Source organism: Hevea brasiliensis, chromosome 13 (assembly GCF_030052815.1).
Source record: "Hevea brasiliensis isolate MT/VB/25A 57/8 chromosome 13, ASM3005281v1, whole genome shotgun sequence".
NCBI classification, from domain to species: Eukaryota; Viridiplantae; Streptophyta; class Magnoliopsida; order Malpighiales; family Euphorbiaceae; genus Hevea; species Hevea brasiliensis.
Genome location: NC_079505.1, coordinates 85,630,657 through 85,648,448, shown reverse-complemented (window position 1 = coordinate 85,648,448; position 17,792 = coordinate 85,630,657). Strand labels below are relative to the sequence as shown.

Below are 17,792 nucleotides of genomic sequence, written 5' to 3'. Positions count from 1 at the left end.
TATATATAAAATGTGATAAACATTTAATAATAAATTAAGATTATATTTAGTATAATATAATATAATATAATTAATTATGTAATATAATCAAAATTAAAATATAATATAATTGTTATTACATTTATTTATTTAATTGAAAAAATAGAATATAAGTAGTAGAATGTAATAATAATTTTTATTTTAATATTTAATTTATTTATAATATTAATAATAAGTGATAATGGTCATGGTGATTGGTATTAGAGTAGTATTAGTGGTTAAATAGTAATGGTGATAATAGCAATAATTAGATGATGGTGGCAGTGATAAGTTAAAGTAGTACGATCAAGTGATGGTGATAGCGATGATAGTGAAAGACAGTAAATAGTGGCGATGATAGTGATGACAAAGTAGAAGTAACTGTGGCGATAATAATACTGATAATAAATAAAAAAAAATTAAAATAAATAATTATGATTACATTTATTTTTATATGTAAACAACTATTAGTTACATAATTATCATTTTATTGTATTAAATTTTATTTTATTACGAAATAACATAATCAAATATGTAATATATTTTTTATTATATTAATTACATTCATCAAACATGAACTAAATACATAATAATTGACAAAATAATTATATGTTAAAAAGCAACAATATAAAAAAAAAAAACTTTGTGAACGTAGTTGCAAGTGATTCAAGCATCATTAATGGAAAACTTTGATTATTATGAATTATTTTAACAGAAATAAATAATCAAGGAAAATAAATTGATTTGCTTGTTTAAGATAAATAATTTATTTATTAATTATCTTGTAAATTTATTAATTTTTAAAGAATGTAATTACTGAACAAAAGATTAATAATAAATATTACAAACAAAAATATTAGTATTAATTTTGCGAAGAGGTCTATATCATAACAAATATGAAATTAATAATAAAGATATTGATCTCAATCCAGTTTTAACGCTATCAAATTCTTTACAATACCATGTGGCAATTGTATTTAATAATAAATTTATGTTTTCACTAATTTTTTTTCACTGTTATTATATTTTACCTATTTGAAAATTCTGATGTTATTTTTTTTACCAAATATATCTTTAATAAATTTTTAATTTTTTTAATTTTTATAATTTTTAATACATTGCTATCTTTAATAAGATTAAATCATAGATTAGAGTTAACTTTATAGAAATCCATAAAATTAAATATTAAACAAATAAATTCCTTCAAATAGTTAAAATCCCAAACATTTTAATTTCATTGCAGTTGTGGTTATTATAAATTTAATCTTATGTAAGTATTAAAATAATAATTTGTAATTATATATTTAATTTTTTAAAAAAGAATTAAATATTTATATTAAATTTTATTTTAAAGGAATTTATTATTTTAATTAATTGTACACAATATTGAATTTAAAATTGCATTCCTATATAAATTTGAACTTGATTTTACTCCATTTGCTCCAAAAAGAAACTAAGTGAAGATGATGCTGGATCTAGGTCCCTTCTCGGACGAGAAATTCGATCCGAAGAAATGGATCAATTCAGCTTGCCAGACTCGCCATCCACAGGAATCTCTGGACAAGCACCTGGTGGATCTCGAAATGAAGCTTCAAATGGTGTCAGAGGAGATCGCCGCCTCTCTCGAAGAGCAGAGCGCAGCTTCCCTCCTCCGCGTCCCGCGTGCCACTCGCGATGTCATTCGCCTCCGTGATGATGCCGTCTCCCTTCGCAATTCCATTTCTGCAATCCTCCAGAAGCTCAAGAAGGTTAGCGCTGTATTGTTTAATGGAGATATGTGCAGTATTTTGATTTTCATGTTGGATGGATTTAGTTTGGTTAGTGACTATAAATGCGTCCAAAGAAAAGACTTAAGTTCCTTATCGTGGAAATAGATACAATTAAAATCTGATAAATTAGAACTTTGAGATTCAATGTCTTGTGTGTATAGGAGAATTCGTTCACTAATGGGCCTAAATGAGATATTATCAATTGATTTGCTTTCTTCTTCAGGCTGAGGGATCCTCGGCGGAATCTATAGCTGCACTTTCTAAAGTTGATACCGTCAAACAAAGAATGGAAACCGCTTATGAGACTTTGCAGGTGAATTGTTGCTAATAACCTGAATTGAATTCATATAATGATTTGCTTCTAACTGTTTGCATTTGGTGACAACAGGATGCTGCTGGCTTAACTCAATTAAGTTCGACTGTAGAGGATGTATTTGCCAGTGGTGATCTTCCGCGAGCTGCAGAAACCTTGGCCAACATGAGGCATTGCTTGTCTGCTGTTGGAGAGGTAATAATTTATATGATTGTATATTCTTGCATGCATTGTGTTTGTTTATTCATCAAGTATTGTAGTTTTGTTTATTTATTTTGGATTAACTCTGTGTTTTAGGTTGCTGAATTTGCTAACATTAGGAAGCAACTTGAGGTATTAGAAAGTAGGCTGGATGCAATGGTACAGCCTCGTCTAACAGATGCATTGTCAAATCGCAAGGTCATATTACTCTTGTGAAATCTGGTTTGGCCGTTGGTTGCTTTCAATCCCTTGTGCTTTTCTCTTCTTTGTATGAATACATTGTAAATTGTTTTGTGTGCTCGACCATTTACAATAACACAGATTGATGCTGCCCAAGATTTGCGGGGAATTCTCATTCGAATTGGGAGATTCAAGTCTCTGGAGATGCATTATACGAAAGTTCACCTAGAACCCATAAAGCAGCTCTGGGAAGATTATGACTCTAGACAACGAGCTAGTAAGTTTGCGGGTGAGAAGAATGAATTAGAAAGGCTATCAGGCAATAATGACTTGCCTATGATTTCATTCTCAAGTTGGTTGCCAAGTTTCTATGATGAGTTGCTGCTTTATCTTGAGCAAGAATGGAAGTGGTATCGTTTACATTTTGCCTTTTCCATAATATTTGATTCTTAGAGTTTGTCTATCCAAAGAGATAAAAGCAATAGTAATGCATTTCTCAACCTCAAAAATGTCAGAAAATCACGTGACCCAGGCTGCTATCAGTATTATTCTCCGAAACAAATGTTGAAATTGTTGTATGCTATCACTAAACAAGAGACCTGGATAAAAGTTATTGAAAAAAAGTGGTGTCAATTACTCTGGCTCAAAAAAATATGGTAAATGTCATTATTTTGGCATGTTTTAGTGATATATGGATTAGCGTGTGAAATATCTGATAGTGAATTAAAGAACAGATGGCTGCTTGGTGCTAGAACCTGGTTTTTTAAATCAATCATTTATGTAATGAAAATACTATGTGACTCTAAGAATATATTTGATTCTAGTTCACTCTCATTCCTATTATGTTTGTCAAGCTGCTTAAATATGGTATCTTCAGAATAGATATAGAAATTGGCACATATTGTCCTAAAAATTTTTGTCGCCTCTGATGATATATCAATGCCTTCTCAGTTTTATTAATTCTTGTTGTTGAATGCAATTGCAGGTGTATGGTTGCTTTTCCTGATGATTATAAAATTCTTGTACCAAAACTACTAATTGAGACAATGCAAGCTGTAGGGGCTAGCTTTGTTTCCCGTATCAATCTTGCCACTGGAGATGTTGTTCCTGAAACAAAAGCGCTTGCAAAAGGTTTAATTTCACATCCGTTATGATAATCATATCATTCTGCATTATGTAATGCCAGTAGACCTTGTAATTTTCATTTAATATTGCTGCTACATGATTTTTAGTGCTGATTTAGGCAAAATTCTCCATTTCATTTATCTGAAAAAGCACTATAGTTCATACTTATAATTCTCATTTATCTGATGACCAGATGATCAGTAATATAATGTGGAAGGATGGTTGGACAAACTTTCCTTGAAAATTTTATGCACATTCATATGACTGGTTAAATTGTCAATGCTGTCACAATGAAGTGAAAAACATATCTGTTGGTGGGGTTGGGTCACGAGTTCTTTTTTATTTGTGTTGTAATTCTAGTGTTGTTGAGTGTATAATGTTTGCTGTAAGTTTTATACACAATTTTACATTTTACACTTGCAGTATTGCAATTTGTTTTCATTTACCATTCTAGTTAATTTGAATATATGTTTTGAGCTATTGAATCTTGATTATTGTATCCTTGTGCTTCTTTGCTTAGGCATATTAGATATTTTATCTGGAGATATGCCAAAGGGTATCAAGATTCAGACTAAGCATCTTGAGGCCCTTATTGAATTGCACAACATGATGGGGACATTTGCAAGGAATATTCAGCACCTATATTCAGAATCTGATCTCCGAGTTTTATTGGACACACTGAAGGCAGTTAACCTTCCTTATGAATCATTTAAACAGAGGTGACCAACTGCAAACAGAAATTAGATGCTTCCTTTTGATTAGTTGATTTCGCAGAGAGTGCATGTCATTAAAACTTTGCCTCAATATTAGTTTAATTTGAAGAAGAATTAGTGATGCACCTTCTTTAGTGATGGCCAGCAATTTTTGTTTGTTTGCATAGTATACAGGAATGGAGTGGTATCAAATATGGGAAACATAAATGTGAATGTAGTCTTTCTGTCACATACCACCAAGACAATTAGTAAGTGCACAATTTTGCACCTGCTTTTGCATGCATAAATCTGTTATATAGTTCTCATTGGTTTGTAAAGCGTCTCAGTTCTCTCTGTAAACTTGTAATAATCTGTCTTAACGACTAATTCTTTATATTTAGCTTCTTTTTTTTTATGCATTATATTTAGCTTAATAGTGAAGAATGCAGCTGTCACCTACCATGGACTTTCCATGACCCTTATCACTGTCGTTGAATTGTTCAATGTTTTGGCCATTACATAGGAAAACTTTGCAGGTTGATCTGTTCAGTGTTCTGATATCATAATTAAATGTGGTTGTATGTTTTTGTCTGTTTTTAGTTGGATTGTCTAAAGGTTCGCATACTGGATGCCCATCCTGAGGCTTCTCATTTGAGTTCAGTTAATTTTTTATCTGCCTGTTTTTTCTCTTTCTTGATTATAAACCAAGAATTCATACTGGTTTTCCACTAGTTCACAAAGGACTAAATGTTTTGCAGGTATGGTCAGATGGAACGTGCCATCCTGTCTTCTGAGATTGCAGGGGTTGACCTAAGGGGAGCTGTCACTCGTGGTGTGGGAGCCCAAGGAATTGAACTGAGTGAAACAGTTCGGAGGATGGAAGAATCTATTCCCCAAGTTATCGTACTTCTTGAAGCAGCCGTAGAGAGGTGCATTAACTTCACTGGTGGCTCTGAGGCAGATGAACTAATTCTTGCCCTTGATGACATCATGTTACAGTACATATCTTTCCTGCAAGAAACCCTTAAATCACTGAGAGTTGTCTGTGGAGTGGATAATGTCATTGATCCAAGGAAGGACATGATCTTGGAGAAAAAGGAAGGGAGCCAAAATGTGCGCAGAATAGACTCAGTGTCAAATGAAGAGGAATGGTCCATTGTCCAGGGTGCTTTGCAGATACTAACAGTTGCAGATTGTCTAACGAGCAGATCCTCTGTCTTTGAAGCTTCCTTGAAAGCCACTCTAGCTAGACTGAGCACAAGTTTGTCTCTTTCAGTGTTTGGATTCAATTTGGACCAAAACCAGTCACACATTACTGCAAATGATGGAAATGGGGAACAATCCTTGGGTGGAAGGGCTGCTTTGGATGTGGCAACTGTCAGGCTTGTTGATGCTCCTGAGAAGGCTCGGAAACTATTTAACCTTTTGAATCAGGTATATGACTTTACAATCTCTGTGTTCCTCTCTCTCTCTCTCTAGAAAGTTGAGAGAGGCCATGGTTGTGGCCTTTAAAGTGTGACTGCCCTGCACTGATTCTCTTTTTTTTGAATTTAAATTTGCAAGCCAGTGATGCTTTTTCACTGGTTGCAAAGCCCTTTCATTTTCCTATACTGCTTCAATGATGCTTAGATCATAAGTGACATTTTACATTGTCTTGCAGTCTAAAGATCCTCGGTTTCACGCACTTCCACTAGCATCACAGAGAGTTGCAGCATTTGCTGACACTGTGAATGAACTTGTCTATGATGTGCTAATATCTAAAGTACGGCAACGCCTCAGTGATGTGTCTCATTTACCAATTTGGTCCTCAATGGAGGAACAGAGTGCTTTCCCTCTTCCAACCTTTAGTGCTTACCCACAATCTTATGTAACCAGTGTTGGTGAATATCTTCTTACTTTGCCCCAGCAGTTGGAGCCCCTTGCTGAGGGCATATCTAGCAGTGATGTCAACAATGATGAAGCTCAGTTTTTCGCAACTGAGTGGATGTTCAAGGTAACCAACCTATGCACACTTGAGCATTATGTTTTGCTTTTCATTTTTAGCGTTTGGCTCGCAAATGACTAGTAGATATCCAACACCACATTAATCCTGACTAGAGAACGTATATGCAGTCTGAAAGTCTACAAGCCCAGGCTGCTGAGACCCTGGTAACAGTAAAGTATATAATCTTCTTAGTTTGTATCACTGAGATGATCAGAAAAAATGGTAAAAGTATTTAGTATGGTTGGCTTTCCTCAAAGGCAGGAACAAGTGTGCAAAATGTGCATGAAAAGAGTAGGAAAAAACTCATTAATGCAGCTTGTTCCTCTCTCAGAAATCAGCAGACAGCCTCTCAAAAATTTTAAATGATGGGTTAATTTCGGTAGAAATGCCTTTTGGTTGATAAACGTGTGCATGTGTCTAGTCATGGAGCTTTATATTGTTGATTGATCCCTTTAAAGCTGGGGATTCAAATCAGTAGAAAACACGTCATGATGATCATCTTAATTTCTATTATTGAAAATGATTTAGCACAGCCAATTTGACTAGGATAATTGTTCCTTCTGTGTCTTAGGTTGCAGAGGGTGCCACCGCTCTTTACATGGAGCAGTTGCGGGCTATTCAGTACATAACAGATCGTGGAGCACAGCAGCTGTCTGCTGATATTGAGTACTTGAGTAATGTGCTTTCTGCTCTATCAATGCCGATTCCTCCAATCCTGGCAACTTTCCACACATGCCTCTCAACGCCCAGAGACCAGCTGAAGCATCTTGTGAAATCGGACGCTGGGAACCAGCTTGATCTTCCAACAGCAAATCTGGTGTGTAAAATCCGGCGTATCAGTTTTGATTAGAATTATGCAATAACACTCCTTATAAAACATTTTTTATGTGCTTTCTGTGAAATTTTTTATGTTAAAAGGATAGGTTACTGTTATAATCCTGCCCATTCTTTATTGTGAATGCACTTTAACCTTCTAAATCCTCGCAAGAACACTCCTCACAAAACATTTTTTATGTGCCCTCTGTGAAATTTTTTATGTTAAAAGGATAGGTTACTTTCTTTTTGGGTTAGCAAAGGATAGGTAGCCTACCGTTATAATCCTGACCATTCTTAATTGTGAATGCACTTTACCTTCTAAACATTGTAAAATGTCAACTGGTATTTCTCAATTTTCTTCCAAATCGTTACAAGTACTTTAGTGATCTGTTTACGAGAGAGCCCTAATTCATCAAAATTTGGCCACTACTCTTGAGTGTCAGATCTCCCAAGATGGGATTGGCTCTAATACTAATTGATATGAACCGAACCGAACAAGTTTTTTCCTCAGTAATATAAGATCATAACAATTGGTTGAAATTATGGAGGATCAAGAAGGAAAAGGGAACAAATGATGAGGGGAATGGCTTGTGGGTGATTGCGTGCGAGTAGAAATAGCAAGGCAGTGTTATGCTTTGCTGGGAAAATGGAGAAAACAGGGTGAATAGGTTTCTTCGCTTGATTAGTGAGTGTGAATGGGGTGGAGAAGAATTAATACCAAAGACAACATATAGGCACTTCAAGAAAGATAAAATCAAGTTTAAGACAAAGTAAGATGACCTACCACTTTTCTTCCCCTTGACTATGCAACATTATGACTTTCCTGAAATATTATTCTGCTCTAGCACATCAAAATGCTACCTTGTCATGTTTAACTTCAACAAAGCAGATTTGGCATGCCACGCTGTGAGGTAAGCCATTTATCTTCTCTTCGGCCCTCATCATTCCCTGATCCTATGACCATTGGACCTTCATAATCCAACCATCCTCGTATACACAAAACAGTTCAAAGCCTATATCATTGCACTACAGAAATCATACGCCCTTATGCATATGACATAAACTGCCCTCATGACCATATTCCACATAAAATGACCAAAGTAAAAGCATGGTAATGCAGTAATAACATTATGACAACATTAAAACACAGCTAAAAGAATGCATATTCCAGATGGAACACTAATACCAGCTGCGAATTGCTCATATAAATGTTCTTAAATGCATTACATCTCAGTTAAATTAGAAAATATTTTCCCCTGAATTCCTTATCTGCTCATATAAATGTTCTTAAATGCATTACATCTCAGTTAAATTAGAAAATATTTTCCCCTGAATTCCTTATCATAGCATCAGGGATGCGCTTAACAGCAGCCACTGTGCCATCCAGGTTCACCAGATTACATGCCTTTCCTGCAAAGTGGAATAGAAACAAGCTATTTGACAGATAATATGCATGTTCAAGTTACCTCCAGGCAACCCATAAAATTGCAAGTTACAGGTTTTGTGATGCAGCATAACCTTGCATCCAAGCCAACTGAAGTAGATTTCCAAGCAATTGTAAAAAACAGTATTAAAGCAATTATGCTTTTAAGAAATAGCTAAGATGCTATGGAAATCACTCTGCAAAGAAAAGTAGTTACCTATAATTTGTCTGACCCTGGTTTTGAAATTTTGACTCCAAAAATAACATACTCTGTAAAAAAAGGAAATCCATTTCTGCATGAAGATGAAGTACGGAGCTTTTACACTTGTTACCCTAAAAAACAGAATGTCCATTGGTCTTCACTGCCTGTTCATTTGCATAACCCATGCATCACCCCAATGATTCGTGTTCCGCCCAATAATGGGTTCAGGCAGCAGGTCAAGGAACAATGAGAATACATAACTTGTAGATTGTCAACATGATAACATGCTACATTGAAATCATACTATGAAAATCAAGCATGGTCATCCTGTAAAAAAAAAATATTTATCGAGCATTGTCACCCTGTTAAATAATTTTGAGTTGTACGTGGTTAATACCACAAGATTTTAGAATTGTATACTTTCTTTCACTGTTTAGTGGATGAAGCAGCAGTTAAAAACAATATTACATCAACTTGAATAGAGAAAAATTAAACCTATGATAAATAGGGTAAGTCAAACTACCATAGTGGCCATGATAAAAATAAGAATTATGTGTTACCTCGAAACTGAAACATAACCATCATCCCCATCAGCAGCAGTATCATTCAAGCATACAATTTGATTGTCCTCTTAAATACATGAGAACAGAATAGACATCAATGACCCCAATACAAGGAAATGGACGCTAGACTCAGAAAACCATGTTCCAGAGACAATCGCATAAAGAAATTCAATTCAGCCAGAGCCCAAGATGAATATAAAAGACTTACAACAATATCAAGTCATACCTACCTCAATCCTTTTCTCCTCTATCAATATTGATGAAAGGAAGGTATAGTCTCAACAAAGCTGTGAGATAGCAAGAAAAAATTTACCCACAATTCAGATTGAACTTGAGACTCCAAAAACACATTGTCATAAAACTTTAAGATTGAAAAAGTCTACCTCACGTAATTTAAAAGCTCTGATATCTATCTACACAATCCATTTAATATGGGTGAACTGGACTTTTAGGGGATCTCCTGTGACTGTGTCTAACAGGGGAGGGTGACCTACTCCGGTCACGGTACCTATCTCTGCCACTATCTCGTCCACTCCTGGACCTCCAATCTATTCCCTTTCCTCCACCCCCACTACCTCTACCAGTCCACTTTCGTGACCTTTTATGATCACGTTCACGGTCACGATTACGGTCCCTCTCCCTGTATTGATCTCTATTATGATAATGGTCCATATCATCAGAATCACTCCACCTCCTCTTTTCATATTCCTTCTCCCTTTTCTTCCTCTGTTCTTCAGCTTCTTTCTCCATAGCTAGTCTCTCTTCTTCCTTTGCCTTCTCCTTAGCTGCCTGTTAAATGTATTCCTCATTGTAAAGTGAAAAAGACAAAAACAGATCCCAAATTGCAACTCAGTCTTGGAAATGTAACTCACCTTGTACTCTGTGATGAAGTCTCGGACCATGCCATAACCTATGTGCTGCTTCCCTACAACGTGAGACTGAGTCCTCTCTGCAGCATCATTTGCTACTAGAAAAGAACCGCAGATTTCACATAAGGCCATCTTTTTCTCCTGTGGAGCCATCAATAATTTATCACTCTGGAATTGAATCAAGGCCTTCTCAGCATTGAGTTCATCCACCTGTAAAAGAAACTCCAAAAGTTACAATTATTGATCATGATTGATAAAGTGACGGCTAAAATTTTGGGAACCTTTTCACTTTGGAAAACAAAGTCTGCACCTTAAATGAGGAATATGTAGGAGCTCAAAGCATCTTAACAGCAAATTATCATTTTCTTGAAGTTCAAAGTACTTGTAATTAGTAAGTTCCCATAAATTAATGAAGTTGGCTTTTCTTTTAAATTGTTTTATAATATTTTGTTTTTCCAGGTTATGGAGGATATTGAATGTTGCTAGATACAGTTAAAATAGCAGCACCTTTTTCATAAGAGCTTGAGCTTCATCCACCTTTCCAGCTTCACCAAGTGACTCAACTTGCACCAGCAGGTTCTTTATTTTCTCCTCAACCACAGATAACTGTTCAGACTTTTCAGCTGACAGTGGAGGTGGTGGCATAGGTTCCTCCCCTTGAACTAGGCGTTCTCGTCCACGCCTAACTCTTCTATCCAAATCCATCACCTATAAAAAAAGGGGAATCATGACAGAAAAAGCATGTACTACAGGTCAACCATAACATGTAACCAATAGACAATGGAGCATAGAATCTACCAATTTCTCACAACGCTGAGCAAGTTCAGCTTCAAATTTGAGTAGATATCTGTCGTGTCTTGGGGAATTCTCAAAGCTAGAGTCAGAAATTAATCAGACACCCTTTAAATAGGATTGAATAATACAGTTAGAAAATATCATATGTCCATACTCAGAGACACATGGAGAAACATATGCACAAGCAGAAGATCATTCTAATATTAAAGATGTTAAATGCTGGATCAGATGCTTAGAAGACCACATGATCTATGTTCAAACATGTCCTTCAGACAATCAAAAGAGTGTGAATTAAGAAAAGGCCAAGACATTTAAAAATTTGTTACTCAACAAATGATTCACCCATTTTTGTAATAATCTTACCAGCATCTTTAGATCTGCAGCCCATGAACAAACATCAACAACATCTTAGCATACACAGGATGCATCACAAATTAGAGTTTTATCCTTCATTACACATACTATGCAACTAATTTGATGCCCATAAACAAATTCAATTAGAAGATAATAACAAATCCCAAATACCAATATCAAGAGGAAGCTAATTTAATAGAAAATTTTAAATCCAAAAGATGGTTATATCAATAAACATTCAATGAATATCGCGAGATAACAAAGTTTTTTTCATAAGGAGAGAGCCAAGGAAGCTCAACATTGACAGACAGAACAAACAGCATTTCCCAAGCTCAGGACAATTATGCAAATACTATCCTAGTATTGATTGCAGGCAAAGTGAGCACCTACAACATGGACTCGGTAACAAAACAACAAAACACAAACGATTTCATGACAAAACAAGAAGCTCATACCTTTCTTTTAACTTTGGATCATGAATCCTAGCACATGGCCCTGTCATAGAAACGAGATAACAAAAAGCAACAGTAAAATCTTCAAATCTCTAAACATGCGGAGATACTTAAGTAAATCTGAAGGAAACGAAGATAGAACGCACCTAGATCACTTTTGGTGTTAACAAAGAGGTCATGAGGACAAAATCGAGCCATATAGAATGGACAGACCTCCTTAGAATCCCACGTAATCTCCTTATACTCTTTTTTCTCTTCTTCCGTCAAATTACGATCTGATAACATCACCATTCCAAAATCATTAAGATTCATCTAAAAGGAAAGACGATTATATATCAATAGCAATAAAGCTCATAGACTAATGAACATCTTAATCAGCAGAACACGATAACTAGGAATACCAAATCATGCATATTTTTTAGCAGCCAACAATTTGAGTGTGTGAAGAGAGAGAGAGAGAGAGAGAGAGAGAGAGAGAGAGTTTGTGGATAATACCAGCGCCCATGAGTTCGTCCAGCATAGCTCGCTGCAGGTCCATGGCTGACAATGGAAGCTTTCAAAGGAAATGAGGTTATGAAGACAAGAAGCTAGGGTTTAGAATGTTGGAGATTTTGGTTAGGGCTAGGGTTTGGTTCTCAGGCGCAGGGAGAGACGACAGGCTAAGGGTGAGCTGGAGCAGTATTGCGTAGTCCCTAGGAGGAATTCGGCTTGATGGTTGCTTCCGGCTCATGAACAGAATTTTCCCACGCTAGCGCAACGGGTATCAAATTTGAGGCCCGTGCTAACGACACATTCATTTAGCAACAAATGCTTCTAAACCAAAAAAAAATGTTAAATAACTCTCTATACTTTCGATCGCAAGCTAAATAAACCTAAAAATTTTATTTTGAAATAAATAATTTTTATACATTTTAAATAAGACACAATAAGTCTTTATATAATAAAATATTATTTATTATTTTTAGTTAAAATAAAATTTTTAAAAAATAACACATGATGAATAAAATTTATTTAATATTAAAATTATTTAAAAAATTAGATAAAATAATATTTGTGTTTTTTGAAGAAAAATTTTTTAATCTTAATTGAAAAGTTATATTTTTATTTTGTCCAGAATTTGATTTTAAACTTATTTAATCCTTGACTCAAAATACATAACTTATTTAATTTTTTTTTCAATAAATAATAATCAGTAAAAAGATTTTGAAGTGACGAGAAATAAAACTGTAAACAAATTGAAATAAATTCAATATTCAGAACAATGATTAAAAAACATGATTGCAATTTCATGTTCATGGTTGTAGTGCAATCGATACACTTAAAATTAGTGTAAAACATTGTGGAAATTTAAATATACAATACAAGACTAAAAAAAAATACTTAATAGATAAGAAAATAGTGATTGGAGATCAGGTTAAAAGTCGCAATGCTTGCTTAATCAAATTGAGATTAGATGCAATTCTAAAAAAAATTGAGATTAGATATTTCAAAATCTTTTTTTTTTTTTTTTGAGAAGTAATTTCTTTTGGTTGATTGAATAATTTTATTAAATATTAATAAATTATGTGAAATCTGAGATGAAAAATGTTGTTAAGCGCCGCGCCCGCCTAATGAAGACAAAGTGGGTCACAAACGCTATTGTAAAACATATAAAACAAGAGCGGAAAATGAACTACTGGTAATAAGGAGCAAAACGGGGTCCAACCACACGTTCTGCTTCGGAATTATCCAAAAGAAAAGGCACCTGTGGCTCTCCTCCTTAGTTTAGGATGTATTCAAACTCTCCACAGAGACAAATGAACTCTTCCTCAACCTCATCATCAATACCGATTAACATCAACCATTAACATCTCCCTTCCACCATGAATGACACAGTGGACAAGCTGGTTGTCTTCTTGGCAAAGAGAGATGGCATAGACAAGCTTGTCAAGACTTTCCAGTATGTGTCCAAGCTTGTTCACTGGCGTGTAGAAGCAACTCACCCAGATATTGCACAGAGATTCAAGCAATGGGAAGTTGCCTCGGGTCTTAGCAGGAAAGCCTTCAGAACTGGCAGGTTTCTCACTGGCTTCAATGCCCTGAGAAGGAACCCTGGCTCAACCCCGACTTTTAAGTTCCTAGCTGTTCTTGCTAATGCAGGAGAAATGGTCTATTTCTTTTTTGACCACTTTCTTTGGTTATCAAGAATCGGAACCTTGGACGCAAAATTGGCAAGAAGGATGAGCTTCATCTCAGCGTTTGGTGAGTCTTTTGGCTATATATTTTTCATTATAGCTGATTTTATTATTATCAGAGAGGGAATAAGAGCAGAGAGAAAGCTGCTTGTTTCTTCCAAAGAAGATTCCAAGGGAGCGAAAGACAATATACGAAAGATTAGAGCAGACAGAGTGATGAGGTTCATGTCTATAGCTGCGAATACTGCAGACTTGATTATCGCACTGGCGGATATTGAGCCCAACCCATTTTGTAATCATGCTGTTACTCTTGGTATCAGTGGGTTGGTCTCTGCATGGGCTGGTTGGTATAGAAATTGGCCCTCGTAGATAAAGATCCTAACAACAGTTGCAATCAAATCGTTGTGAGCTCTTGAAAGTGGAAAGGGAAGTATTTCATTGATCATGCAACCATCGAAACTCTGCAATTTGCCTGTGCTTTAAACTATCCATGACCATAATTATTGTATGATGAATCAACTTTACGGTTGGGTAATTTTACTTCTAGCATACTTTCTAGTTTTTCCCCAATAATATACTTTTTTCTTGATATATGTGAGGAATTTTCTTGTCTCGTAGCATTTTATTGATATTAACACTAATAATTTATTAAACATGCATTCATTTCAAGAATATATATATATATATATATATATATATATATATATATATATATATATATAATCATTAATTTAAATATTCAAAATTTCATAGAAATTAGTCCAGTAGATATAATATTAAAAGAAAATTATCTCAAGCAATTAATATGAAGAGTGATACATTTTTTTATATATATATAAGCATGGAGAGTGATACTTGAACTCCATATTCTCAATCTCTGACCGTAAATTTTGGGAGTGGGTGAAATTCAAGTTATTTTGTTAAAAAAAGTTCAGTTATTTTTAAAATTTCACTATAAAATGTGAAATTTTTCTATAAATAATAAAATAAAAAAACAGGCTGCCTAAATTAATTTAGGCGGCATAGATTATTTTAATTGAAGGTATTTATGTAGAAATTCAGGAAGGGGAAAAATGCAAATTGTTGGTTTTGGGCCTTGAAAATGTAAATAGCTTTTTTATGTTTTCATAAAAAAAAAGTCAATTAACTATATATTTATTTTAAAATAACTCATATAAGTTCATAGATAAAAAAAAAAATTAAAAATCAACTGAATTGGTTGTTAATCTATTAAAATCAGTTGCTAATTGATTTAGCAATTGATTCAGTTGGTTACAATGAGTATAGTTATAAATAGTAACTGACAATCAAATTAGTTGCTAAATTAATTAAACTTAAAAAAAAATAAAATTTTTGCTAAAAAACTATCAGTTGCTAGTAGCAATCAATTTAACAACAGAAATCAGTTGTTATTTACAATTAATTTAGTAACCGAAAAATCGGTTACTAATTTTAAAAAATTTATAAAAAAAATTAAATTTTCAAATAAGAAATAAAAAAATTCAAATAAATAAAATTTTTAAAATTTACTAAAATAATAAATTATTGATAAAAAATAGCACTAAAAATTAATATAAAAATATTATAAAAAATTTACTAATAATAACTATTATAAAAAACATTAACAAAAAATTAAATATAAAAATATATTTATAAGACAAATTATTAAAAAAATTACCATATATATATGTATATTAAAACAAAAAATTACTAAAAATTAGTACTACAAATAATTTACTAACAAAAAATATATTCATACAAAAATTTTTATTTTATGCCAAAAAATTTAATTAAATAAAAATGATAAAAAAGAAAAAGAATATGAAGAAAAAAATAGATGAGAAAGAAAAAGATGATAAAAAAAAATAGATGAAAAAGAAAAAGACGATAAAGAAAATAAATAAGAAAAAAAAAAGATGACGAATAAAATAAATGATAAAAAAAAGATGAGAAAGAAAAATAGTGAATAAAATATATAAGAAAAAGAAAAGAAAATTTGATGAATAAAATAGACGATAATAAAAAAATGATGAAAAAAATGAGACAAAAAGAGAATAAATAGAGAAAAATGAGTAGTAAGAAAATAAAATGAGCAGTTTTTTATATAAGCGAATTAGCAACCGATTGTTAGTTGTTAATTTCTTTTAAAAATTGAGCGAAAATTTTTTAAGGAAAATTTCGTAACAAATTCGCAGTTTGTTATAAAATCAGTTATTAATAATAACCGATTTCAATTGATTGCAGAAATCAGTTGTTGTTAGCAATCGATTCGCAAATCAGTTGTAAATTAAAATAAAAAAAATGCGTGGGAACTTTTTAAGAGAAAAAATCAGTTGCAAAATGTCACGACCCAACCTATGGGCCGGACCGGCACTAGGACCTGGGCCAGCCTAAAGCCCCCAAGGCCCGTAGTAAGCCTAACTGTTCATTAACCCATCTCTAAGGCCCATTTGGGCCCAAATTCAAGAAAACAAACGGACAGGGTCCGGCCATAAAATGGACTTTCCAACGGGGAGTTTTCGACTCACCCGACCTGTAAACACAATAAACAATCCATTGGGGAGCTCAGCTCACCCTCCACATACTCATCAGCATAAAAATAAATGGGAGCTCAGCTCCCTCATCCAATCCATCCAACATGCATAGAATATTAAGTTTACAGGTCCAAAAATAATAATTTAGTTTACAGACCCAAATCAAATAAACATTTCTAACACATGCGGAAATTCTAAGATTTAACAAGTTTATACAAACAGTAATAATTGACCTGCGAGGGAGAAAGCAGGTTAACCTCAAAAAATATCTTCCTGTGGCCTGTAAAAATTTTTGAACAGGAGTGAGCGTTCGACTCAGATAGTAAAATATCAATTTTAACCATAATCTCTATAACTATCTAAAACTAATGCACCCTGTAGAGTGAAATACAACATCAACAACATTTTCACATCATAACATCAAAAAGGTAATTTGGAGCACTCATACACCCTATAGTATCAATCATAACATATGGGAGCTGATCCTATCTGACTCTCTTAAATCCAACTTTGGTGCCGGTAATTACTCAGCTCGGACTTCCACTTAATAACCAAATCGAGGGTCCCAGCGAATTACTCAAGCCGTGACTACCCCTCGAAGGATCGGGTCCCAGCGAATTACTCAAGCCGTGACTACCCCGTCCTATCCATAGTCCACACCACATCACACGCACGCCAACGCACGCACACTGCTCCAAATTACCACAACAACATCCATGGCACATCAACAATTATGAATGCAACATAAATCGTGCCTAGAGTTTAATTACATAAATATATGCATATAAGTGATGCATGGGCATGCTTGAACATATAATAATATCGAAATTACAATTAAAATTAATATTCTACTCACAGACTTGACGATGGTCACTGAGGCGGTGGCGGAGGAAGAAAGTCATCGCTCACACGACAATTTTATTACAATCATTTAATAAATTTGACTCAATACAAACAAAGAAAAAGACCAATACGTCCTAAGTCGTAAGAAAATCCGTGAGTCTCCCTATACCTAGGACCTACCCAACTGCAAAATGGCTCAAAACACACTTCTATATTCAAAATCCATATATCCACAGTTCAATCATATCACACATTTCTCCCTGGGCCCATCAAATCGATCATCCATCACAATACGCAAAATTTCAATTTAGTCCTTATTATTGATCATTTTTGTAAAACCGCCCAAACAAGCTCTAAAATTATAAAACTTTGCCCATGTCCTTAGCAATATTACTAAGCTATTGCAAAAAGAATCGTAATTTTCTAAGCTACCACGAATATTTTATGGATTTTTAATCCTATTTAAGCACTAGAAAATTACGAAA

General features: G+C 34.0%; 3 protein-coding genes and 1 long non-coding RNA gene across 7 annotated transcripts; 2 read left to right on the top strand and 2 right to left on the bottom strand.

The window, feature by feature from the left end:
• Positions 1 to 1,442: 1,442 nt before the first annotated feature.
• On the top strand, positions 1,443 to 7,260 carry LOC110669665 (conserved oligomeric Golgi complex subunit 7). 2 transcript variants are annotated; one of them, XM_058132664.1, is made up of 10 exons: positions 1,443 to 1,766; positions 2,011 to 2,100; positions 2,176 to 2,295; positions 2,398 to 2,499; positions 2,623 to 2,891; positions 3,467 to 3,612; positions 4,127 to 4,325; positions 5,057 to 5,732; positions 5,959 to 6,291; positions 6,409 to 6,465. In XM_058132664.1, the coding sequence occupies exons 1-10, from the start codon at positions 1,482 to 1,484 to the stop codon at positions 6,448 to 6,450; spliced, it is 2,262 nt and encodes a 753-aa protein (XP_057988647.1). In that variant the 5' UTR covers positions 1,443 to 1,481; the 3' UTR covers positions 6,451 to 6,465. The 2 variants fall into 2 exon arrangements, with proteins under 2 accessions (XP_057988647.1, XP_021687097.2); XM_021831405.2 differs by lacking the exon at positions 6,409 to 6,465 and adding an exon at positions 6,854 to 7,260 and having other exon boundaries at positions 1,444 to 1,766.
• On the bottom strand, positions 6,772 to 8,369 carry LOC131171966 (uncharacterized). The gene is made up of 2 exons (XR_009142660.1): positions 7,883 to 8,369; positions 6,772 to 7,096 (listed from the first exon to the last, which is right to left on the bottom strand). It is a non-coding gene; the product is annotated as an uncharacterized LOC131171966 (long non-coding RNA).
• A 425-nt stretch (positions 8,370 to 8,794) lies between these two features.
• LOC110669666 (uncharacterized) lies at positions 8,795 to 12,624 on the bottom strand. 3 transcript variants are annotated; one of them, XR_009142658.1, is made up of 9 exons: positions 12,252 to 12,624; positions 11,903 to 12,031; positions 11,760 to 11,799; positions 10,954 to 11,029; positions 10,663 to 10,863; positions 10,159 to 10,365; positions 9,670 to 10,075; positions 9,517 to 9,573; positions 8,795 to 9,050 (listed from the first exon to the last, which is right to left on the bottom strand). XR_009142658.1 is itself a non-coding variant. In XM_021831408.2 (8 exons), the coding sequence occupies exons 1-7, from the start codon at positions 12,292 to 12,294 to the stop codon at positions 9,713 to 9,715; spliced, it is 1,059 nt and encodes a 352-aa protein (XP_021687100.2). In that variant the 5' UTR covers positions 12,295 to 12,624; the 3' UTR covers positions 9,292 to 9,573; positions 9,670 to 9,712. The 3 variants fall into 3 exon arrangements, 1 of the variants encoding a protein (XP_021687100.2); XR_009142659.1 differs by having other exon boundaries at positions 8,795 to 8,887; XM_021831408.2 differs by lacking the exon at positions 8,795 to 9,050 and having other exon boundaries at positions 9,292 to 9,573.
• Positions 12,625 to 13,434: 810 nt separating this feature from the next.
• Positions 13,435 to 14,521, top strand: LOC110669563 (peroxisomal membrane protein 11B). Its single transcript, XM_021831276.2, has one exon. The coding sequence runs from the start codon at positions 13,619 to 13,621 to the stop codon at positions 14,297 to 14,299; it is 681 nt and encodes a 226-aa protein (XP_021686968.1). The 5' UTR covers positions 13,435 to 13,618; the 3' UTR covers positions 14,300 to 14,521.
• Positions 14,522 to 17,792: the final 3,271 nt, after the last annotated feature.

Coding starts and splice junctions, on each gene's coding strand:
- LOC110669665 (XM_021831405.2), top strand. CDS start 1,482: ATGATGCTGGATCTAGGTCCCTTCTCGGACGAGAAATTCGATCCGAAG. Junction 2,500..2,622: donor ATGCATTGTCAAATCGCAAG/GTCATATTACTC, acceptor ACAATAACACAG/ATTGATGCTGCCCAAGATTT. Junction 4,326..5,056: donor TATGAATCATTTAAACAGAG/GTGACCAACTGC, acceptor AATGTTTTGCAG/GTATGGTCAGATGGAACGTG.
- LOC110669666 (XM_021831408.2), bottom strand. CDS start 12,294: ATGGACCTGCAGCGAGCTATGCTGGACGAACTCATGGGCGCTG. Junction 10,366..10,662: donor CTCAAGCTCTTATGAAAAAG/GTGCTGCTATTT, acceptor TTTCTTTTACAG/GTGGATGAACTCAATGCTGA. Junction 10,076..10,158: donor ACTTCATCACAGAGTACAAG/GTGAGTTACATT, acceptor TACATTTAACAG/GCAGCTAAGGAGAAGGCAAA.
- LOC110669563 (XM_021831276.2), top strand. CDS start 13,619: ATGAATGACACAGTGGACAAGCTGGTTGTCTTCTTGGCAAAGAGAGAT.